This window comes from Pan paniscus, chromosome 11, assembly GCF_029289425.2.
Source record: "Pan paniscus chromosome 11, NHGRI_mPanPan1-v2.0_pri, whole genome shotgun sequence".
Taxonomy (NCBI): domain Eukaryota; kingdom Metazoa; phylum Chordata; class Mammalia; order Primates; family Hominidae; genus Pan; species Pan paniscus.
This window is the reverse complement of record NC_073260.2, coordinates 119848523-119873525: the sequence shown is the minus strand read 5'-3', so window position 1 is coordinate 119873525 and position 25003 is coordinate 119848523. Positions and strand designations below refer to the sequence as shown.

The 25003-nt window shown below is 36.3% G+C and overlaps 2 protein-coding genes across 5 annotated transcripts in view; one reads left to right on the top strand and one right to left on the bottom strand.

The window, feature by feature from the left end:
* CDC37L1 (cell division cycle 37 like 1, HSP90 cochaperone) overlaps positions 1 to 20705 on the top strand; it is a 27019-nt gene extending 6314 nt beyond the window's left edge. The window contains exons 3-7 of the mRNA XM_003823363.4: positions 2620 to 2713; positions 11205 to 11320; positions 11865 to 11987; positions 15958 to 16122; positions 20122 to 20705. Of these exons, the coding sequence (XP_003823411.1) occupies positions 2620 to 2713; positions 11205 to 11320; positions 11865 to 11987; positions 15958 to 16122; positions 20122 to 20223 (600 nt within the window). The 3' untranslated portion in view covers positions 20224 to 20705. The remainder of the gene's footprint in view (positions 1 to 2619; positions 2714 to 11204; positions 11321 to 11864; positions 11988 to 15957; positions 16123 to 20121) is intronic.
* Positions 1 to 25003, bottom strand: part of AK3 (adenylate kinase 3) — a 67562-nt gene that overhangs the window by 9277 nt on the left and 33282 nt on the right. For 2 of the 4 annotated variants that reach the window (XR_010109172.1, XR_010109173.1), the window contains exon 6: positions 24884 to 25003. The gene's annotated coding sequence lies outside the window, so the exon portion shown is untranslated. Of the gene's footprint in view, positions 1 to 20365 lie in introns of those variants that run through there. The other 2 variants (XM_034967092.3, XM_034967093.3) reach the window with 1 other exon arrangement.

The window sequence follows — 25003 nt, the reverse complement described above, 5'->3', positions numbered from 1 at the left end:
TAGTTGTCCACGCCTGTAATCCCAGCACTTTGGGAGGCCAAGGCAGGCAGATCACTTAAGTCCAGGAGTTCAAAACCAGTTTGGGTGACATGATGAAACCCTGTCTCTATAAAAAATACAAAAATTAGCTGAGTATGATGGCATGTGCCTGTATTGCCTTAGTCCCAGCTACTTCGGAGGCTGAGGCTTGAGGATTACTTGAACCCAGGAGGTAGAGGTTGCAGTGAACCGAGATCGTGCCACTACACTCCAGCCTGGGCAGCAGTGAAACCCATCTCAAACTTCTTAATTGTCCTCTTGGCATCTGCTTTCACCCACGCTCATGAACTTTTTTAATTGCCTTTCCCTGGACCAGCTCTAGTTCTGCTACAGCAGTCAGTAACACACACAGATAAGTGTACATCGCCACTAGCCCTATCAGTACTTTAACAGTGAGTCATATCTTTCTCGACTTTCTCTGTGCCTGTACTAATTTATATATACTTTTTCTCCCCCTCCACAATGGGATCATTCTTTATCTGAGTCATTTGCTGTCTCTGTATATATTGTTTTAAGGGGTGCATCTTGTGTTATTTTCTGTTCTGCATTTATATCCCAAAACTATTTAAAATAATTTTTTTTCTTCCAGAAGGAATGTTCAAAGTAATATTTCTTGTTTTGTAAAGTTAATGTCTCTTCTTTAACACAGTGGTCACAAAGAAAATATTTTCATTTTGTCTCTGCTTTTAATTATTTCTTTAAACTTAAGTTCTAAGGTTCTAAGACAGCCTACATTTATCTCACAAATTAATTAGGACTATCTTTATGTTCCAGTCATTTGCTCAAAATCCTACACTGGTTTTGTCTGGGAGCTTGAGACTTGAGAGGACTGGTCTAGATCTGCACTATCCAACTTGATAGCCACTAGCCACATGTGCTATTGAGTGCTTGAAATGTGGCTAGTCCGAATTGAGATGTGCTGTAAGTGTAAAATACACACCAGATTCCAATGATGTAGTGCCAAAAAAAGTAAAATATTAATAATTGTTTTGTATTGCTTACATGTTGAAATGATAATAGGTTGGATATGTTAAGATAAATAAAATAATTTATTAATGTCATCTGTTTCTTTTTGCTTTCTAACGTGGCTAATAGAAAACTTTAAATTACATTTGTGACTTGGATTGTATTTCTATTGGACAGTGCTGGTCTAGATGTCAGACTGCATGAAGAAAAAATCTTTTATTTTGAAATATGTAAACTTTTGAGTGCTTCCTGATTATAAACTGGCAGTGATCTAGTTTGCAATTTTTATTTTTGGCAGTGATGATAACGGGGTATAAATATGATCACAGAATGTTCTAAGAAACTTCTGCCAGTTTTTCTAGCTAGATACAAACTTTATTCTTGGTATATTTTATGACTTATTTAACTGAAAATAAGTACTTCCTTAATAGAAATTTGTACTTGACTTTAAAAATCAAACTGTTTGGTCTCTTCTAAGAAGTTTATTAGAAATGCAACAAAGGGCCAGGCACAGTGGCTCATGCCTATAATCCCAGCACGTTGGAAGGCCAAGGTGAAGGGATTGCTTGAACCCACGAGTTCAAGACCAGCCTGGGCAACATAGCAAGACCACGTCTCTACAAAAAATTTAAAAATTAGCTGGGTATGGTGGCTCACACCTGTAGTCCCAGCTACTCTGGAGGCTAAGGTGGGAGGATCACTTGACCCCAAGAGGTTGAGGCTGCAGTGAGCTATGATTGTGCCACTGTACTCCAGCCTGGGTGACAGAGCAAGACCCCATCTCAAAAAAAAAAAAAAAAAAAAACACGCAACAACAACAGTCTATTTCTTGTTTATGTCTTAATAAAGAATTTATGGTAAATATCATTTATTCTCTATGTGCTTTGAATTTCTGAGTTTATTTCCAGCAAGAACTCGAAAGATTAGGCAAGAGTTGCAAATATTTATAGGAATTAAATAATGCACAAGTAAACTATGCATATAAAATATAAAGGATGTTTCTATACCTGCTTTTAATTGGGAAATTCAGCTTACCAAAAAGGTTAATTCAGTTGTTTTTCTGTATGATTTCTAAGATGAACCTATATCCACACATATATCGTATGTATTTTTTTGTGAGATGGAGTCTTGTTCTGTCGCCTGGGCTGGAGTGCAGTGGCATGATCTCAGCTCACTGCAACCTCTGCCTCCCGGGTTCACGCAAGATTCTGCTGCCTCAGCCTCCCGAGTAGCTGGGATTACAGGCATCCACCACCATACCCAGCTATTTTTTGTATTTTTAGTAGAGACGGGGTTTCACTATGTTGGCCAGGCTGGTCTTGAACTCCTGACCTTGTGATCCACCCGCCTTGGCCTCCCAAAGTGCTGGGATTACAGGCGTGAGCCACCACGCCCGGCCTCATACATCATTTTAAACAAAATTAATAAGACTGCCATACAAGAAAATTTTAATTTTTAAAAATAGTTTACCAGATGAATTTAATCATGTAATATCAGTATGATACTATACCACATATATTGTCTATAGGAAGAATTGCTAGATATTCAGTATCTGAGAAAGAAGATTCAATTAGAATTTAAAATCTGATTTAAATTTCTAAAATTTTTTCTTAGAGTTTTATTAATCAAGATAAAAGAAAAGACACAGAAGATGAAGATAAATCAGAATCATTTATGCAAAAATATGAGCAAAAAATCAGACATTTTGGTAAGTCTACTACTTGGATTTCCTTCTTTGTAATGTTTGGTATCATATGTACATGTGCAAAAAATGGATTTATAAAAAGAGAGCCAAAAAGAAAAGTGGCAAACTCCAATTTTGTAGCTTCTGGCACAGCTGTATAGATCTTGTTTTAGAATTTTTTTTTTTTTTGGTTAAAAATAAAATTAATTGACAGAGCAAACCAAATGGTAAAGAGAAGCAAAAGTATTGTTATATAGTGTACTACCTTTAAGACAACTTTATGTATTCCATAGCCTCTTTCCATTTCCTAACTAGTCTTTGCTTTTTTCTTTTTCCTCTTTGCTTCCTTGGAATCTGATTATCTTATGGTTTAAAGATTATTCATTTTTTTTCAGGTTTTGGATATGATGCTTTATAATTCAGGCAGATCCTTGAACTGTTACTCAGATAAATATAGTAATAGAAATGTATATATAAAGAACTGAAAAATAGATTTTTTCTATTGGGGAGAAAGGGTAAGAGGGGGGTTGATACAAGTGAAGGCTTCCCAGAGGAGCCAGCATCTGAGCTTCATTTCAAGGAACAGATAGGAGTTTTTCATGTATAAGGGAGGCAAGCCAACAGCAACAGCATGAGACGGGCAGTTAGGAAACAGCATGGTGTGTTCTGAGAATTATAGGCAGCATGATACCGCTGGCATGAAAATGCTGCTGGGAAGTGTTAGGAGTTAAGGTTTAAAACTTTTTTTTTTTAATTCCAAGTAGTATGTTAATTTAGTAAACATGGTTTTTATTTGTAATATGTTCATGAACTTTTTAAATGGCATTTTGAAATCTTTTTCCTATTGGTGTTTATTTACCCAAAGTTTTTTGAATTTCGTTTATGCTTCAGTTATGTCAATATAATAAATATTACTTTAAATTTTTTCCCTTCCTTTTATGTAATTTATTCGTAAAATATTCACTTTGCTCATACTTTTCATTTTAAAGAAAGAAAAATGACTGTGTTTAACTAAAAAATAGTACCCAAAGAAATAAAGACAAAGTTTTTCTACATATAATCAATGTGGTATTATTTATAATGGAAAAAAAATGAATACACAGGCCTCCCTTGGACAGATAGTAAAATCTTAAAATGAGCAGAGCCTTGAGGCATAAGGATAGAAGGCAAAAAATTTGCACATGAATCTTAGTTGTGATATGTGAATTGCCACTCCCGCCTACAGTCCTTGCTTTCTAGGCCCATGTTTTTCTGCTGAAGGAAAAATAGTACCATATACTGATTGCTCTTTCAGAGCATGTACTGCATCTGGTGAAACAACATTCCTCAAGGTGTTTTCACCCAGCTGGCACTCTGAAAGTTGGTTGCTTTGAAGCCATGAGAAACCTAGTAAATGAGAAGCAGTTCTTTCACTTTTGCTGTAAGCTGAGTGCCTTGTTCAGAAGCAATTTTGTGTAGGAAAATATCCAAATATCACAAAGTGTTGTAACCCATCTGGCACTATGTATCTTCAGCATTTTATAAAACCTGCTTCTGGGTAGTGATGTTCGTGATGAGAACAGTGAATTTCATGAACCCTACAGTCTTCATTTCTTTTGCTGTAAAATGAGTTTCTGGGTCAAAAAATAGTGTGGTATGGAGAATAATTCATTTAGTAAGACTACAGATGTATTACTGATTAGAAGCATGGCAAGGAGGGAGGGCACTTCCACATCTAGAGTGGGCTCGTTCAAGTGAGGAATTACCAGTCCCTCTGAGATGAAGTGGGACCAGGGTAGTCAACCTGCTACTTGATGGCTGGCTGATCTCTGCAGTGCATTGTGCCGTATTGAGATTTTGGTGTTTTTCGCTACTAGTAAATTAGGTGTTCAGTGGCTAAACTGGATTAGGATACTAGAACATCCTTGAGGGGAGAGTCTACACTGTCGAATCTATGCATAATCACAAACTTATGCCACCACGACCCCTGAATTTATGAAACTATTGTGCAAATAATGAGATAGTTGAGGAAAAAAACTGACTTAACATCCACAGGTGATTAATAAGCAATCATTTTGCTGTTATGTGTTGTGAACTTCCAATATACTATCTTGTAATAAATATCAGAGCCTTGCTGTTTTCACACCCAGCCAGACCAATAGCCATTCCCAGAGTCACAATGTGCCTGTTTCTTACTGAAAATGCATGTTGTCTTTAACTTCAAAGGAGATATATTACTTGCCACAGCACATTGGATCCCCAGGAATGTTACAAAGGTAGTAGGCTCTCAAAATGTTCATGTGTTTTATTTCCCACTCTGGAATAGATATGTCTTAACAAGAGACCTGGAATACCTGCAATTTCTGCTTTACCAAGTTCCATCAGTGGAGAGTGGACCAACTTGTAGTCATGGGGAATGATGAGATAATAATCCCTGTGGACTGAATTATGGCACAGAGTTGATAGAGGTGTGACACAAGACAGTGAAAATTTGTGGCTATGCCTGCTTGATGGAAGATTTCTGATGTATGCTTATTGTGATGAAAGAAGAAAGCTTACCAAAATGATGACTATATTGGTATACTCCTTTATTTTGTTTTTTTGTTGTTGTTTAACTTTTGTTTTAAATTCAGGGGTACATGTGCAGGATGTGCAGGTTTGTTACATAGGTAAGCGTGTGTCTTGGGGATTTGTTGTACAGATTATTACATCACCCAGGTATTAAGCCTAGTATTCATTAGTTATTTTTCCTGATCCTCCCATCCTCCGCCCTTCGGTAAACTCCAGTGTGTGTTGTTCCCCTTTATGTGTGCATGTATTCTCATCATTTAACTCCCGCTTATAGGTGAGAATATGCGGTATTTGGTTTTCTGTTCCTTTGTTAGTTTGCTTAGGATAATGGCTTCTGGTATACTCTTCTAAACACATCTGCAATAGGAGATGTAATTAAAGCTTCCAGTTGGAGGCTTTCTGGACTTGGATTGCATTCTGGACTTTTGGTTGACACGGGCCTGGTGTGTGTGGGGGCTGTATAGGGCTATAGGGGATTTACACCCATGTTTCTCTGTGGTCTTATTTGTACTTATATTCTTCAGAGTTTTTCCTAACTTTTCCCTTATACAATTTGTTGACTACCTTTCTTGTGCTGCTTTTACCCTTACAATTAGGTGGAATTTACCACCTAGTGGTAAATGGTACAGTATATCATGGACTATTATAAAGCATTGAAATCTGACTTTTTCCTCTACATTTGTATTTAGTTTATTAATTTAGTTAATTCACGTTTTATAAATATAAAATATTAATTTAAAAACAAAGGCTTTTATCTCTTAAATTTGACAACCGTTATATTCACAGTTATAGGCATGTTTGACATCACTGGCTTTATGGTCATCAGAGCTGCTTTTTGAGTCATCTAATTTTCAGAGCACATCATCTTCACTTTCAGCCAAAGTTAGCTGTGATTCAGCTTTTTTTAATCTGTGTAGGATGTTGTCACTGGAGATTTTACCAAGAGCTATAAAAGTTTGCTCAAATACTATGATAGAAGTTTTTTCGTTTGTTCTGACTATGGATATTTACAACCTCTTCAATGTAATTGTTCATTGCTTTTAAAAACATATCAATATCTTATTTTTGAAAAACATTTAATATAAAGCACTCTTACCTATGAAGTGAAATGAATAGAAAATGTATATGATTTTAATGTTTTTTTTTTTTTTTTGAGACGAAATCTCGCTCTTGTCCCCCAGGCTGGAGTACAGTGGTGTGATCTCAGCTCACTGCAACCTCCGCCTCCCGGGTTCAAGCGTTCCTCCTGCCTCAGCCTCCCGAGTAGCTGGGATTACAGGCGCCTGCTACCACGCCTGGCTAATTTTTGTATTTTTAGTAGAGATCGGGTTTCACCATGTTGACCAGGCTGGCCTTGAACTCCTGACCTCAGATGATCCACCCGCCTCGGCCTCTCAAAGTGCTGGGATTACAGGCGTGAGCCACCACTCTGAGCCTTAATTTTGGTTTTTTAAAAAGTCATTCAAAAATATGCCTGGAAGGAAATACATCAAAATGTTAACAGTAATCTCTTGTGGTAGAATTACAGCTAACTTTTATTTTCCGGATTTTAAAAATTCTTCATAATAAATAAACTTTATTTTTATAATCTGAAAAAAAATTTTTCAAAGAGTTTATCCTAAGAATCAAAATGGCTTAATGTTAGAAAACTCATTAATGTGATTCACTGTATTAACTGATCATAGTAGTATAACCACAGGACTTGGTGGTCAGTTTGATGTGGGAGAAATGGAAATGTCAGAGGAATTTGTAGAATGCTTGATTTGGTAACATGGAGCCTAGGAAACATTGTAGGATGGCAGAGAGACAAGTATGGGTTTGGTTTCAAGTAAGATGGGTTTACGTGCAGGCATATCAGTAGAAATGCATATGGTGGTAGACGATTGGAAATAGAGGAGATCTGGAGTTTAGGAATATGGGAAATGATCATACAGCTTTCCTCAAGTAATTCACAAACTAGCTGGGAGATTTTTAGTACACAGAGAAATTAAAATGAATTAGTGCAGTTTGTTAAAATATATCATTCTAAGCCTGGCATAGTGGTTCTGCCTGTAATCCCAGCACTTTGAGAAACTGAGGCTGGAGGATCACTTGAGCCCAGGGATTCAAGACCAGCCTGGGCAACACAGTGAAACCTCATCTCTACAAAAAAAAAAAAAAAAATTCGTCAGGTGTGGTGGCTTATACCTGTAGTCCCAGCTACTGCAGAGGCTGAGGTGGGAGGATCTCTTGAGCCCAGGAGGTTGAGGCTGCAATGAGTTGTGATTGCACCAGTGTACTCTAGCCTAGACCGCAGAGGAATAACCTGTCTCTCAAGATAAATAAATAAATTAATTAATAATAATAGTAATTCTGTAAGCGTAATGAAAGAAGAAAGGGAAATCAGTAATAAGGAAGGACATGTGTATTTCAGGACCATTTTAGGAATCAGGTGGCATATTGAAGGTTGATGACGGATTGAGATTTAGACGTTCACTAGGGAAATATATAGGTTAAAGCATATGATTAAAATATCTAAACTTGTCAAAGTGAGGTTTTCCAAGCATTCAGAGAAATTGTTTGGCTAGTTTAAATGACTGTATTATCCTTAACCAAAGGATTAGCTAAATAAACATTTTGAATGGGTGCTTATCATTTATCAAGTATTTACTATGTCTCAGGCACTGTTCTAAGTGCTTTATATGAATTAATAGCATTTAATTGTCATGAAAATCCTGAGTTAGGTACTATTTTTAGCCCTATTTTACAGAGGAGGAAATGGAGGCATATAAAGGGACCTGCAGTAGTAAAATGGTGAAGCCAGTATTTGAACCTGGGCCATTTAGCTCTAGTCTGTCTTCTCAGCCGCTGTCTTAAATTGTTACTCTCCATTTGTATACAAGTTTGTTTACAAATTCCAAAATAATATCAGTAATTTGAGGTATATGCTGTTCCACTGAATTGTTGATTCTCCTTATGTGTTTTATTTTTGAAACAGAGTCTTTTTCTGTCACCCAGGCTGGATTACAGTCACAAGATCATAGCAACTGCAGCCTCAATTTCCTAAGCTCAAGCAATCCTCCTGCCCCAGCCTTCCAAGTAGCTGGGACTACAAGTGTACTCTGCCATGCCTGGCTAATTATCTCATTTTGTGTGGAGACACGGTCTCATTTTGTTGCCTGGACTGACCTAAAACTCCTGTGCTCAGGTGATTCTCCTGCCTTGGCCTCCCAAAATGCTGGGATTACAGGTGTGAGCTACTGCACCCCACCTGTCTTTATTTTGTTCATAAAATTCCACACTCTTTCCATAAAGGTCTGTATCGACTACCTGTAACTGAACTTCTCAATTTCATACTAATTCAATGTGCATTTTTGAAATCAAGTGATAGTATTTCTCAGATTTAAAAAAAAATGTATTTTCAATGTCAAGTGTTAATTCGTCTCAGGTATTAAATAGGTAGTTTAAAAATATTAACATTTGGCAGGGAGTGGTGGCTCACACCTGCAATCCCAGCACTTTGGGAGGCCGAGGCAGGTGGATCATGAGGTTAGGAGTTCGAGACCAGCCTGATCAACCTGGTGAAACCTTGTCTCTACTAAAAATACAAAAATTAACTGGGCGTGGTGACACACGCCTGTAATCCCAGCTTCCAGGAGGCTGAGGCAGGAGAATTACTTGAACCCAGGAGGCGGAGGTTGCAGTGAGCTGAGATCGTGTTGCTGTACTGCAGCCTGGGCAACAGAGCGAGACTCCATCTCAACAAAAAGAAAAAAAAAATTAACATTTAATGATACCCTTCCCCATGGCCCCAAGTGTCAGGAACCCTTTCATGTTATCCTTCCTGCAAAATAAACCAGAATGGATAAGGCTTTTGGTATTTCAGTAAGTCACAATGCTGCCATGAAGAAGTAAACAAGAGGAGCAATGCTTTATCGTGGATGGTAGATAGAGTTGAAAATATTACCTCTCCAGAAGTGTAAGAAAGCTAAGGCAAAACTGCTTCATAGGATTTACTTTGTGGGTTCAAGTATAAGAAATAAGAATTGTGCTTTCTTTAAATCTGAGTCCCAGGAATCATTAGGCTTTTTTAAGAGATAGGGTCTTGCTCTGTCACCCAGGCTGAAGTGCAGTGGTGAGGTCATAGCTCACTGCAGCCTCCACCATCTGGGCTCAAGGTGTCCTCTCACCTCAGCCTCCCAAATAGTGGGGATTACACCACGCCTAGCAATATTCTTATACTTTAAGAAGTAGTTTTAAGTAACTTCCATAATCATTCTGTTTCTCAGAACTTCAAATGACCTAATCATTATGTCCAAAGTGTTGGGGAAATAACTTTATAAAGCTTAGAATACTCTATGAGAAAATGCTACAGTCTTTATCCTTTTTTTTAATCCTTTTAAGAGATGAGGTCTGGCTGTATTGCCCAAGCTGGAGCACAGTGGTTCCATCATACCTTCTGCAGCCTCTAGCTCCTAGGCTCCCAAGTGATCCTGCCCCCTCAGACTCCCAAGTAGCTGGGACTACAGGTGCACACTACCATGCCCAGCTAATTTTTAAGCTTTTTCTGTAGAGACAGGGTCTTACTATGTTGCTGAGGTTGGCCTGCAACTCCTGGACTCCACCATTCCTCTGGCCTCAGCCTCCAAAAGTGCTGAGATTACAAGCATGTGCCACCATGCCCAGCTTATCTCCTTTGAGACAGAGTCTCTCGCTCTGTCGCCCAGGCTGGAGTGCTGTGGTGCAATCTTGGCTCGCTGCAACCTCCGCCTCCTGGGTTCAAGCGATTCTTGTGCCTCAGCCTTCCAAGTAGCTGGGATTTACCTGCCACCATGCCCAACTAATTTTTATATTTTTAGTAGAGACAGGGTTTTACCATGTTGGCCAGGCTGGTCTCGAACTCCTGACCTCAGGTGATCCGCCTGCCTTGGCCTCCCAAAGTGCTGGGATTGCAGGCATGAGCCACCGTGCCTGGCCCCACCCCCTTTTTTTAAGTGAGGAAAAAATGAATCATTTATTTTTGATTGACTCACATTGTTGCTGTGTATTCTCAGTAGGACATTTGTCTTCAGTTTTGTTCTTTCTTGTGTACTGATGTGGAATTAAATATATAGGAGTTCATTTTGCACCTACAGGAAAAGTTTACTGCTAAACTCTTGAGTCAGCTCTACAAAATTTCCATGAATATCCAGACTTCTTTGCATGAGTCTAAGGAATCTAAACCTAACATTGCTATATTGAATTTATTCAGTTAGCCAGGCACAGTGGCTCATGCCCGTAATCCTAGCACTTTGGGAGGCCTAGCCAGGAGAATCTCTTGAGGCCAGGAGTTCAAGACCAGCCTGAGCAACATAATAAGACTCTCATCTTTATGGAGAAAAAAAGAAGAGAAAAAAAGAAAAGAAAAAAATCTATTCAGTTATGACTGACTGGACAACATTAAAAAGTCAACACTTTGCTGGTTCCGTGATTTCTTGGTGGTATTGACTTTGACCAAATTTCCTGCTAATTTAGATAAAGGTGTAGATATAACTTAAATAGTATTTGGATTTCTTTGACACCTTGAAACAAAATGACATCCATTTTCAAATATGCTTAACTAATTTTTAAAAGACTTTGTTTATAACAGACATCATGAGTAAATGGCTTACATAACTAACTCTCAATTTTTCCAAGACTGCGGGCATTCATGGATGTAGGACTTTTTAATATTGAACTGGCCACTCTGGCCTGATTAATTATCTGAAATAAAACTTCCTGTGAATTTTAGGAGCTATTTCCAGTCTACTGAGTATTGCTTTAAAGAGTATTGTCCCTCACTTGCTCTTTTACCATAATCTGTTGCTCTGGTAATATGAATTGTCTTTAAAAAGAATCATTTAAAAATACCATTGAGAGATTAATGAATTAAGAATGGTTGGTATTTCTTCCCTTATGGGAAGAAAGAAAATATTTGACACTTATGGTTCAATTCTTTTTTTTACAGGTATGTTGAGTCGATGGGATGATAGCCAGAGATTTTTGTCTGACCATCCATACCTTGTATGTGAAGAAACTGCTAAATATCTTATTTTATGGTGTTTTCACCTGGAAGCTGAGAAGGTATTATTATGTGAACCTTGAGTTTCTGGGAACCTTAGTGGAAATCTGATTTCATACTTTATTGATGTTTTGTTTTGTTTTCTACATTAAGTCCTTTAAAAGAAAGCAGGAAGGTCATTAGATGGAATTACCATTTTTTGCTTTCAGATCTACTTGAGTTTAATGTGGGATTTTGTTGTTGTTGTTGTTTCAGTTAGCATACAGAAACTTTTCCACTATGCTTTCTCTGCCACTCCACCTCCATCTCTCTTGTTTTCATATTACTATAATCCTTTTCAAACTAATTTGAAAGTCGTATTTTAAAAATCCAGACGGTAATCATGGTATTAAATCAAGTTCAGAGCATGGTCTTCCTTTAGTTATTCTGGTCCACATACAAATAATAAAAAAAAACTAAGATATACTCTTTATATGTTTGTAAAGTATTTGACTTATAACTTAAGAGAGTAAAATCAAAAGTATTTTAAAAATTCAAAATTTGAATCAGTATGCCAATTAAATATATTTATATATTTGTTTCTTATATCATTTAAATCTTTTTCAGAAAGGGGCTTTAATGGAACAAATAGCACATCAAGCTGTTGTAATGCAGTTTATTATGGAAATGGCCAAAAACTGTAATGTGGATCCAAGAGGGTGTTTTCGTTTATTTTTCCAGAAAGCCAAAGTAAGTAGTTATTTGATATTGATAAATGGGAAGATTTGGTCCCAGCTGAGACCTCTTTGTTCTGTTCACATCAATAGAAGGCATCCAAGCAGGATGCCACAGGCTAAATTCTGTAGATTTTCTTGTGAAAAGAAAATTTATATTGCTAATTTCTTGCTAATTTAAACTTAAAAGAGCTATATAAGAGGCTGTACTACAGCATGTATATGAAATTGAGACCCATTTAAATGAATGTGTGTATTCAGGAAACTTACGTTCCATCATTAATTCATTCAGTAAATATTGAGTGCCTAATGCAAAGCACAGCTGTTTCAGATGTTCAGGATGCATTATTGAGCAAAATAGATACAGGATTCTTCATGTGTAGAACTCAGCAGTTTAATGAAAAATCAGACTTTTATAAAGAAAAAATAGGAAGCAACCTAAAAATTCAGCAATTAAGGGAATAGTTAAAAATACCCATGGTACATAGAATATCATGCACCTTTTAAAATTATATTTATGGAACTTTTGTAATGAGCTGAAGAAATGCTTACGCTATGAATTCACAGGAAGCGGTACATACTAGATGATGTTGGCTATGTTGAAGAAAAATAGATGTCTAGAAAGATTAAGTACCTTTCACACTCACAAGATTTGCAGTAATTTAAAAGCTGCCCAAGAAGTAGGGCAATAAGAATTTGCGTTCACTGCTAGTGGAAGTATAAATTGGAACAACCACTTTAAAAAATTTCCTAGTAAAGTTGAACAAGTGCCTGCCTTAACACCCAGAAATTCTCCTAGGTGTATGCATCCTAGAGAGTAGATTCTCAAGGTGTGGTCCAGGAACCCGGAGGGGCTTCAAGACCTTTTCAGGAGGTTCTCTGTCGAAACTATTTTCATAATAATACCAAGATGTTATTTTTAATTTTCATTTTCATTCCTCAGTAGTGTACAATAGAGATTAATGCGGAAGTACAAATATGAGAATCTAGCCATCGTCTGTAAAGTCAGACATTAGATTTAGAAAAATTGAAGGAAAAAGCAGCTCTCTTCTCACTAAATTTTTTTGTTTTGGTAAACTTTTTTTTTTAAATAAAAATGTTATTAATGGTAGTGTAATGAGTTTGTCATTGTTATTTTTAGTTAATGTTTTAAAAATTCCTCAGTTTTCATTTCTAACAGTAAATACTGACAGATACAACTCACATAAACAGAAGCTCTTTAGGGTCCTCAATAATTTTGAAGACTGTAAAGAGAACTGCTGCGCTAGAGAAACTCTTACACATACGTACTAGATTGCCATAATGTTTATAGTAGATTGTAATAGCTAAAAGCCTGGAAACAATAAATAAATTGTGGTGTAGGTTGAGTATTCCTATCCAAAATCCAAAACGCTCCAAAATCCAAAACTTTTTGAGCATCGACATGACACTCAAGGGAAATACTCATAGATTTTGTGTTTTCAATTTAGAGATGTTCACTGGTAAGTATAATGCAAATATTCCCAGATCTGAAAAAATTGACAATCTGAAAAACTTCTGGTGCCAAGCATTTCAGATATTCAACCTGTATATTCATTCTATAAAATACTAGCCAACATCAGCATGGATGGAAAAACAAGAGAGTGAATCAAACAAACCACAGAGTGATGTATCTGTTTAGATAGATGCTAAATGGATATATCTAGTATCAATGTTCATATTTTGTATTTTTTTATAAAGTATTTTTTTAGTGACAGGCAGAACTAAATAATATATTGTTGAAGGATACATATATAAGCAGTAAAACTAAAAAGCAAAGGAATAATTAAGAAGACAAAAGTTACAATAATGATAACCTCAGGGAGGGAGGGGGAATGCTCTTGGGAACTGGTTTCTAGGATCCTAGTAATGATCCATTTCCTAATTTCTATGGGTAAATAGTGGGGGTTTTGCTGAATAAACTGTGCGTATATCTTTTACATGCTCTTCTGCACATAGGATATATTTGAACATATACAATTAGAAGTTAAAAGGAAGTATACCAAAAGTTTAACTTTTGTGTGGTGAAATTATAAATAATTTCCGTTTTCTTTTTCATGTACTACAATGAACATTTCCTATTATAAACATAAAATTATATTTTTATATTAAAAAAACTCTCAATGTGGCAGTAGTCCTAACTTAAATACCCTAAACTCTTCTGAAATGCAACCAAAATATGAAATTTTCCTGAAACAGTTGAACTTTAATAGCAAATGCTTGACTTGATATTTTAGCTAGGCTGCTTCTGGTGACTACTCTAAACTTTTGTTTGTTTTTAGAGATAAGGTCCTGCTCTGTCACTCAGGCTAGAGTGCAGTGGTGCAATCATTGCTCACTGCAGCCTTGAACTTCTGGGCTCAAGCAATCCTCCTGCCTCAGATTCCCAGGTAGCTGGGACTACAGGCACATGCCACCATCCCCAGCTAATTTTTTTGCAGAGACACGGTCTCACTGTGTTGCCCAGGCTGGTCTCGAACTTCTGGGCTCAAGCTGTCCTCCTGCCTTAACCTTCCAAAATACTGGGATTACAGACATGAGCCACCACACCCGGTCTCTTCTAAATTTTTACTTGACACTTAAGAGTAGTAAAAAACATACTTTCCTTTTTATCTTACATTAATGGATGTGTTTAAACTGGTGTTTAATAAAATAATGGAATGTGGCCAAATCATATATATTGTTTGACATTTACTTTAACAAAGTAAAACGGAAAGGCACTGGTCTTCAATCTTAACATTGTATGCTTAATAATACTTTTTTTAAAATTATGAAATAATCACTTTCATGGTATGCTTACTTTGTTCCAGGGACTATTCTAAGCACTTTACATGTATTAACTCATTAAATTCATATAACATTTTATGAGGATTACTGTTGCTATCTTATGGGTGAAGAAATTGGCATAAAGAAATTAAGTAAGTGGCCCACAAATTACTTAATAATACAAAATCTGTCATCACTCTATATCTAAATCCCTAAACCTTAAGCATGCAGTGAGGACAGCAATTGTGCCTCTTAATTTTCAGAAAGAATCCTTATGGATATTACATACTCTGTGTCCACACAAGTTCTTATAAAGTGAGGTGCTAAAATGTAATTAAGGAAATTCTTCCTAAATTTACAAGAAGATAGGATGGCAGCACAGAACATTCTCTGCATTATTTCAATAGAAGCTGATGGTAATAACTAATCCACAGGTTTTAACCTGTTACGCAACCTAAAATCCATTTGACAAGATCTCTTCCACTACTTGAACTTAAAGCCTGCATTCTATTGGTAGGATAAATCTCTGTATCATTTCTCTATATTCAGAGGAAACATAAACAGAGGCAGCTGCCAATAGGGAGTTGCCTAAGAGTTCCACTCCCTCGACCTAAGTTATCATACTTTTTCTTTCCATAATATTGAAAAGAAGGTACTTGCTTAACTAGAGCAAGATAGTTCCATAATGACGTTGACTATTGAATTCTATTTGGTTTTCGTAGCTCTTTTAAGTAGGGAATATACAGTTAGAAAATTACTAGGAACAGGTAATAGTGCCCCCTCATTAATTGTTGGAGAATTAAAAGGTTTTAAGAATATCCCTTGATTGTTTGGTAGTAGGAAGAAGATAGAATGAATTGGACAGATTAAATGACTATTTTGGATCCTGTTAAGGATCCAGATAAATCAAGGAAAATACAGAGAAAGCCTTCTTTCCTTTTAGTTGTGTGCATATGCATAGGGAGGGGTTGTTTTTTATTAGCTTATTTTGCTGAAGCAGAAGGAAATGGAGCAAACCAATTATTAATGTTCCTATAAATCAGATAGTTTTCACAAATGTGACAGGGATCGTGGTGGTTTCTATATTTAGACTATTCACCTTGTCATTACTTCCTCCACTTCAAACCTGTTATATGCTTTCTGGAATTTACTATGTCTAGAAATCTTGAAGAACAGTCTTTGTTTTTTTTTGTTTTTTCTAGGCAGAGGAAGAAGGTTATTTTGAAGCATTCAAAAATGAACTTGAAGCTTTCAAGTCAAGAGTAAGACTTTATTCTCAATCACAAAGTTTTCAACCTATGACAGTTCAGAATCATGTTCCCCATTCTGGTGTTGGATCTATAGGTTTATTAGAATCCTTACCACAGGTAAGTTGGAAAAGTAAATATTTGTTTTATAAGCCTATTAATTCACATAATTTTTGTTATTTTGCCCCACTCTTTTTTTTTTTTTAATATGTGCTACTATTTTAAATATTCCTGCCTCAGAAGATAACTGTTGAATCTTACTTCATGCCATGTTTTGGTGCTGAATCTCACCTCTTAAGTATTTAGAGATACCAGATTTCCTCTCCTTTTAATGTAGTAGTGATTAGTTATACCTAACCATTCTTAAGAACAAATCTTAGCTATTGATCATCTCAATCATAAACTCTTCAAGATGGCTCCCTCAGGAGCTTCCTTAAAACATCTCATCCTGAGTTAGAACTATGCCATTTTGAATTTTTTAGGATGATTAGCTTCAAAGTGGACATGCACATGGAACCAGTGTGATCTGTTGCTTAAGTTTATTTAGTATTTTCTTGTTAAATGTTGGGTCTACCAGATATAACATTTTTAGAACACATTAATGTAGCTGGTAATATTGTATCTGGTAATACTGGCCAACTGTTTGAGTCTCTTTGAAGTCTTCAGTGGTTTGATCAAGATAAAACCATGTCAGCTGGGCGCAGTGGCTCGCGCCTGTAATCCCAGCACTTTGGAAGGCCGAGACAGGCAGATCACGAGGTCAGGAGATCGAGACCATCCTGGCTAACAAGGTGAAACCCCGTCTCTACTAAAAAAAAAAAAATACAAAAAAATTAGCCGGGCGTGGTGGCAGGCACCTGCAGTCCCAGCTACTCGGGAGGCTGAGGCAGGAGAATGGCGTGAACCCGGGAGGCAGAGCTTGCAGTGAGCCGAGATCGAGCCACTGCACTCCAGCCTGGGCGACAGAGCGAGACTCTGTCTCAAAAAAAAAAAAAAAAAAAAAAAAAAAAAAAGATAAAATCATGTCATATAGGCAGCATGAAAAAATTATTTACATCAAAAAGGAGACGTGATCAGACCACTGGTCTGCCTGATGCTAGTTAGGATTACAAGTTTAAGTTATTATTAGATAATTCCTACCCATTTGATTTTACTAGTAGCACTTTAATAGAGCCCAGTCATCTCTCATTTCCAGGCTCCAAGATTTTAAGACCAGCTTTAGCCAGTTTAATCTGTTGTCTACATTGTGAGAAGGAAAGTCTTATTCAAAAGACAATGTGAGGAGAGTCCTATATTTAGTTTTAAACCTCATAAAGTGCTAAAAATTGGGATTTTCAGTGGCTTGACCTTATCTCACTATAATTTCACCATTCCAATTACATGTATGTCCTTTAAGGAAAGTGATTGATCATATTTACCCCAGTCAAAAATATTATGATCAGGAGTCTCTGAGCCTACTCTGGCTGAAAAAAAAAAAAAAAAAAAGTCTCAAGGATGGAAATAATTAATGTTTGATTTTTAAATAATTAGTAATGTTCCCCCTTAGTTAGACATGTAAAGAATATTGCCTCTACAAATTCCTACAGATTATCTCTTAATTTTATTTAAATTCAGTGATGATTTTTCTCTTCAGTTCCTAAGAAATAGCCCATAGGGAAGTAGTTTTTCCAGGGGAATTCTGTGACCAAGTCACTGTGAAATCCACTATATAAACCTCCTGCAATTAAAATGTCACATAATGCATGGGAAGGAGAAAAGAGACTTTGGAAGGATGTAACTGATTCTAAATATAAGAGGGAAAGATACACATTATAGTATCTTAAGCCTATATTATCAAGAAGTTGCCTCTGGTTTGAGAGAAGTAAGTCCTTGTTATTATTAGATAGCAACTATATATTAGATAGCAACTGATATCAGGTGCTAGGCATCCCTTATAGTCATGGGGGGACTAGAATTATGCAATTCTGACACTTTTGTATTGCTGATATTATCAGGGTTATTCAGATTTAATTAAGCTGGGCTAATCTCCTCATGGTGGGAGACCAATTCCTTATGGTAAGTAATTTGAGCATCCTGATGTAGTCCTTCTGAAGGATAGAAGGGCTGGATAAAATTTCAGTTAGATGCTTGCTACATGTGCGGAAAGGATTATCGACTAGTTGAGGGAAGTAAAACGAGAGGCCACCTGAAAGACCAAATCATCAGTTTAGAGGTTTGGAAGAAAAATCTTACCATAATAATAACATCCCATTTTTATATCAGTTTATATGTTGTAAAGCACTTTCACACATATTATTTAATTTTCTCAAACACCCTGTGATTTATTTTCATTCATTTTTATAGATGAGTAAACTGAAATTCATAGAACTTAAGAAATTTGCCTGAGGTCAACACAATAAGTGATGAATCTAATATTCTACTTTTGGATTTCTATTATGCTTCACTGCTTATTCACCTATACCACAGACTGTGAATCATATGTGTTGAGAATGTTACTAGATGAAAATATGGGACAGTCAATGAAATTTAAGTATAGGTTAGGTCGGGTATACCGATTCCTTATTTTTTAGTCTCTGTATGATAGTATCTTACAGTTCTTAGGAAGACGGGTGGATGAGTTTTGGAGAATCTCCTCAGCCAATTCTGTTATTAAAAGTTGTGCCATGGAAAACTGGAGCCCAGTCTTAATAGAGTAATTGTAAGCTCTGTTCCAGAGAATTAGGCTTGGATTGTTAGAAAAAGGTCTTAAAGCTGTTTTTTTGGAGAATGAGACAATGTAACAATAATATTGGTCATTTTTGATAAAGCTTAAGTGTGGGTAACCATTTAGCTTTTCATTTCTTTTTTTTAATAATTGACAGCAATCGTGTGAAATAAGCCAAATACCATTCATTATCCTTAGTTTTGAGAGGTCTAATCCAAGGCCTCTTGGATATAGAAATAATAACAGTTAACTTTAGGTTTATCCTGTAGGCTAGCTTCTAATTTTACTAAATTGTGAATTTTGTTCTCCTTGAGGCTTGCTTTACTAAATAGAGGCAGGATTAAAACTGAAGCCCAGTGTGAGTGTCCCAGACCTCAGTCAGTTGTCCCTGCTACTTCCTTCATAAAGACCTGATTGGGAATAATCCGAACTCCAGCTAGCTTTTTGACTTTTAGAATAGAGGAATCTCACAAAGTGTTGTACTTTCTTAGGAGGATCTTTAGAAAACCCTGCCTCCCAAACTCCTATTGGATGGTGAGGTTTAAGACATCTATCCTGTTTGACTACTGTCCTCATTGGTGTTTATTAAATAAAATAAATATAAGTAAAACTAGTAATACAAGTGGTAAAAGTCTTAAGTAACTAGCAGATATTTGGAACAATTGAGTAGACAAAATTGAATTGGGGAAGAATTTTCTAAAGTTCTGGGTCTTAAGGGCTATACCCTTATTCATGGTGCTTTAATAATGGTTTTATTTTTGCATTTATTGTGTAAGATTTTATGTTTTCTATTCCCAGTTTTTGAAATTGACAAGCATAACATTTATGAGTTTATGCTTGTTTAAAAAATCCTGTTGTTTTATTCTCAGTTTAAAAAATAAGGGTGTAAATACATCTCAAAAGTGTACAGATTTCTCACTGAGTGTGTTTTAACCTTTGGGAAACCACAGTAGACCCTGAAGATATCCATAATTTTTACCCAGTAAATTTTTTTCTTTATTTAGATGATTTGCAGTTTTAGTATTTACTGTTGTAATTAGATGGTAATCTTAAAAATGCATTGCTAACTTCAAACCATATTTAAATTATCAGTAGCTATGTATATATAATCACATGGAAGTTGTAGCCTTGCCTTGTATGATTAAACAGAGAAGAAAGGTGGTATTTGTTAACATTTCTGTTTTTTACATGTATCATTCTTTTATCACATCTCATAGGTGATAGCATCCTATTTTTTTCTTTATTTTCTTGGGATTCAGCCCAAGTCTGTCTCCAAAGTCCATCTTCTTTCCTACTGCTGTACTACACTGCAGAGAAATAGGACTGTGAAACTGAATATATATGTATGTACTGTCATAAAACTGGTTATAATGCGTTCTTTTTCTCCCCCCAATCTACCTTTTCTTTTTCCCCAGAATCCAGATTATCTTCAGTATTCTATCAGTACAGCTCTCTGCAGCTTAAACTCGGTGGTACATAAAGAAGATGATGAACCCAAAATGATGGACACTGTATAATTTGGTTAAGACTGCTGAGGCCAAGTGCTATTTTGTTACAAGAAAGGAAGAACTTGGCTATTTTCTTGACACTTTTATGGGTGCTGCACTTTATTTTTGTTCGGTTTTTGATGGGAGGGAAAGAGTACTGAAATGTTTTGTAAATTTTTTTTAATGTGCTGCTAGGTTTTTTGTTTTGTTTTGTTCTGAAGAGAAGAGTGGTACCATATGTTGCAGGAAGTCAAACTGGACTTTTTGTGGCTACTAAATTTGCCTTTAATCTTATTGTTCTCAATTTTGGAATCAAGTATGAAAATCTGCACAAATGCAATGTTTACAAGAACTGGTTGATTCTGGGAGGCATCTGCTACAGTCTCTTTTTATATGGATATGTACATGTCCTATTCTACAAAAATGATTAAAGAGAAAAACATACTTGTATCCCACTGCTACTTTAGCTGTCAAATTTGGTGTTTCATCACATTAAAAGCAATAAATCAGTAGTTGGTAATGTACTTTACTAAATAAGTTGGGGGGTACAATTTTTAAAAGTCTTAACTCTTAAATACTTGACTTTCGGCACCATCAGTTAAATCCTTGACTATAATACAAATTTGATATATACATTACATTTACCCTCAAATTATTCTCAAAACTATATTCCTTAGAATTTGATTTTACCCTGCTGACTTTAAGAGTTATAATAATATCAAATGTGATGAGCTAATATAGATTTTCTTTTTAAATAAGAATAACTTCAGGCTCACTCTTAACATAGTCTGGGATCTCTCAGGGAGTAAGTTTTAAAAGAATACTAATGGCTTGTAAGAACAAACAGGAATAATAATCTGATTTTTAAATTTGTGGTTATTTCACTCATGTAGCCTTTTAATTTTTTTTATTTTGGTTTATTTTTTGATGTAGCCTTTTAAAAAAGGAGTCTTAAAAATGATTTTTTTTTAAAGGCAAGAGAAATCTTGTAGTGCTAACTGCCTTGAGCTGCCAATTACCTATTTCTGAGAATTTGGTGACTCTTATTGGTAATGATGGCATTTACAACATTTGGCATTTCCCCTTTTTCAGCTCAGTTACCATAGAATACTTCCAAGCTTTACTACTTCCTCTGTAAGTCATTTCAGTTATGCCAGGATATTTGATGATTTTGTTTATGTAGAATTAGGTAACAAAGCCAATTATGCTATCCTTATTATTGAAGGATTAATCTTATGACTTAAACATAAGCTTTGGTTATATTTGGGTGTAGTCTTTGGCTAAGTACCCATTAAGGCTAGTAGCAAACACTTGGAAGGTGGCTAACAGGGACTGGGAATACATGTCTCAACTTGAGAAACCAAATAGTGCTAAGGGACTCAGGGTAATCAGACCTGTGACCTTGGCCTCATTTGTATCTTGTTTTAACTGAGGTGATCAGACACTTAGTACCCTAGAAATGGACTGGAATTATTGAATCTTCTTCTGTAACATCACAATCTTCCTGGTTTTCAGAATAAAAGTTTTTGTGCTTTTGATATATATAATAAAATGTTTGACTAATTTATATAGTAGTGTTTGTCAGCCTGTACTTTTTTTTTTTTTAAACCCATGACCTAGTCGTAGACATTTTTTTCTTGTTGTTCTGTTCTGAAGCAAGCTCTTATTTTTCCCTTTCTACCAAATTGAGAGAATGGGCAGACACAGGAGCCATATTCCTAGTTTCACAGAAATGTTACTTGAATTATTATTTTCCCTTCTTTCCCAGGATTTGCCTGTAAGCATTCAAATTGTTTTGAATTTCATTTTGCCTTCTCTAAGTTAGAGGTATTTAATGACTGAAGACTGGCAGGAGAGAAAGTATCAACAAACTGAGTAAACTATTCTTGAGGGGTACTGAAAAGATGTTCTTTGAAACTTGATTTATATATTTTTACTTGCAAAAGAATATACTGTGTTTTGAGTATGAAAGTGTGATTGGGTCTGTTGTGGGAACCACTGACTGATGCCATAATTTGCACTTAAAGGCTATAAATTACATAGTTAGCCGTACTTCAGTACTAGAAACAGTAAATTGACATCCTTGAACTAATTCCTACCTTTTTTTTTGTTTCTGAAGAAATAAAGAGTATACTAAGCAAAGGGATAATTTACATTTCAGGTTGGACAATTTACCGTAAACAAATTAAACCACGGAAAGTGCAAACACATGAATGAAACTTTTTTTACATCAAAGTATCATCAAAGATTCTTGTTTCATTTGATAAAATTAATATTTGAATAAAAAAAATTTTAAATCAAATAGCTGTCCATTTATTCTCTGTTAACTCAGTGTCATTTTTTCAGTGGTAGTGAAGATAATACTGCCTTAAAATTATTACTCTTAGGTAGTTGTTGGGTAACATTCTCTTCCAATTATACCATTAGTGAGCTCTTTCAAATTTTGCCTAATGAGCTCACAATCTCTCATAACTTCTCTTTAGGAAAATCAGGTCCTCCTCTTCTTTCAGACTGGCATATCGTATTACCCTTTTAAAAATGAATGAACGGCCGGGCACAGTAGCTTACGCCTGTAATCCCGGCACTTTGGGAGGCCGAGGCGGGTGGATCCTGAGGTCAGGAGATCGAGACCATCCTGGCCAACATGGTGAAACCCTGTCTCTACCCAAAATACAAAAATTAGCTGGGCATGGTGGCGCGTGGCTGTAGTCCCAGTTACTCAGGAGGCTGAGGCAGGAGAATCGCTTGAACCCCGGGAGGCAGAGGTTGCAGTGAGCCAAGATGGCGCCACTGCACTCCAGCCTGGCAACATCTAAAAATAAAAATGAACATGCTGCCCAAAGAACATGAATCTGTTTTAGTAAGTGGATTTTCTAACAGGATAAAAAAAGTTGACTGTAGGTTTAGGCAAGGTGATCCTGAAGTTAACCTTTGGGTATTTTCAGAGGAGAACAAAATGTCAGTTTACTTTTCTAAGTCAGTCATGTATTTCAGTCCTTAAATTGGTGTGGGACAGAACCGAGGTACTTGTCTGGGTTGAGGTTGGGCTTTCCATTTCATGGGCTTTCCATTTCAATTTTGCCATTATAGCAAACATACTTTTAACAAAACCCTTAAATCCATCCATTTCTCATCTGTAATGGACATGTATATACAATTGCATAGTTCTGAGAAGTTGATTTATCTGAAAATTATTTGCTCACTATGTGAGCCAAGGGGGTCGGGAGGGGGACACAAGGGTGAATATAAGTTCATTATGGATTGTTTACCATCTAATATGAAGTGAAACCATTCTCATAAGCTTTGAAGAATTAGACTTGTTTGATCTCTAAATATAGAAAATGATTGTTAAAATTCCCACATCTTTCACATAGTTAACAGCATGATTCTTCATGTTATTTACACATCAGACATTTAACTTGGAATCCTTTAGAAAAAGATGACACAGTGCTGGACTGATTTACACTTAGGCATGACAGTTTATTCAGTGCTATATATGGAAAAATCAGTGTTTATATCATTTAGTGAGCTAAAAACAAATAAAAAGCAGGAGGGGGATAAGGGCTCTACAAAGCATACTGGCTTTTACCAGAAGCTTTAAGCACAGCTACACTATTTTAACTGTTTAAAAATTTTTTAACCATAACTTCCAAGATGAAAATCTTTCTTTAACTGCAAAGATAGAAAAGCTATTTCTACAGTTTATCAGGGCCTGAGGATTTATTTTTATTTTTATTTTTATTTTTTGGTCAATGAGAAGACACAACATATTCTAAAATACAAATTCTTGCTGTTGGTTGCAACTATAGCAATTTAACATAATTTGAGATCTATAATTACAATGATTTGTTGTTAGTATAGGGCAGTTTTGTCACAAGTTATGAGGATCCAAAATATCTTGCTAGAATGCCATTATATATAGCTGGGGGAAAAGTAGCCACAGGGTGGGGTTTAGAAATTTGAGCCAGTATTTAAACTATTTGAAATGGAACTGACAGAAATTTCTGGATGGTGCTAACAACTGCTAGTTTGCATTTCCCACAGTAAACGCTGCTTACAAAAGGTATAGCAAAATAACTTTTACTCTATAAAATAAATCAGTTGAGGTGCTGTTCTCCCTGGCTTTTTTTTTTGAGACGGAGTCTCCCTCTGTTGCCCAGGCTGGAGTGCAGTGGCACGATCTCAGCTCACTGCAACCTCCACCTCCCGGATTCACACCATTCTCCTGCCTCAACCTCCCGAGTAGCTGGGACTACAGGCGCCCGCCACCATGCCCGGCTAATTTTTTTTTTTTTTTTTTGTATTTTTAGTAGAGACGGGGTTTCACCGTGTTAGCCAGGATGGTCTCGATCTCCTGACCTTGTGATCCGCCCGCCTCGGCCTCCCAAAGTGCTGGGATTACAGGCGTGAGCCACCGCGCCCGGCCTCTCATTGGCTTTTAACAAAAGTATAGTAGTTTCTCCTAGCCATGGCATTCAGCTCCATACATGTATTTCCATGTGGTACATAAATCTTAATGATGGTCATTACAGAATTATTTTTTTGGGTGGGGCAGTGGCTTACACCTGTAATCTCAGCACTTGGGAAGCTGAATCAGGAAGACTGTTTGAGGCCAGGAGACTAGCCTGGGCAACATATCGAGACACCGTCTCTACAAAAAATAAAATTAGCCAGGCATGGTGGTACATACCTGTAGTTTCAGCTACTTGGGAGGCTGAGGTAGAAGAATTGCTTGAGCCCAGGAGTTCAACGTTAAAGTGACCCAATTATGCCACTGCACTCTAGTCTGGGCAACAGAGTGAGGCCCTGT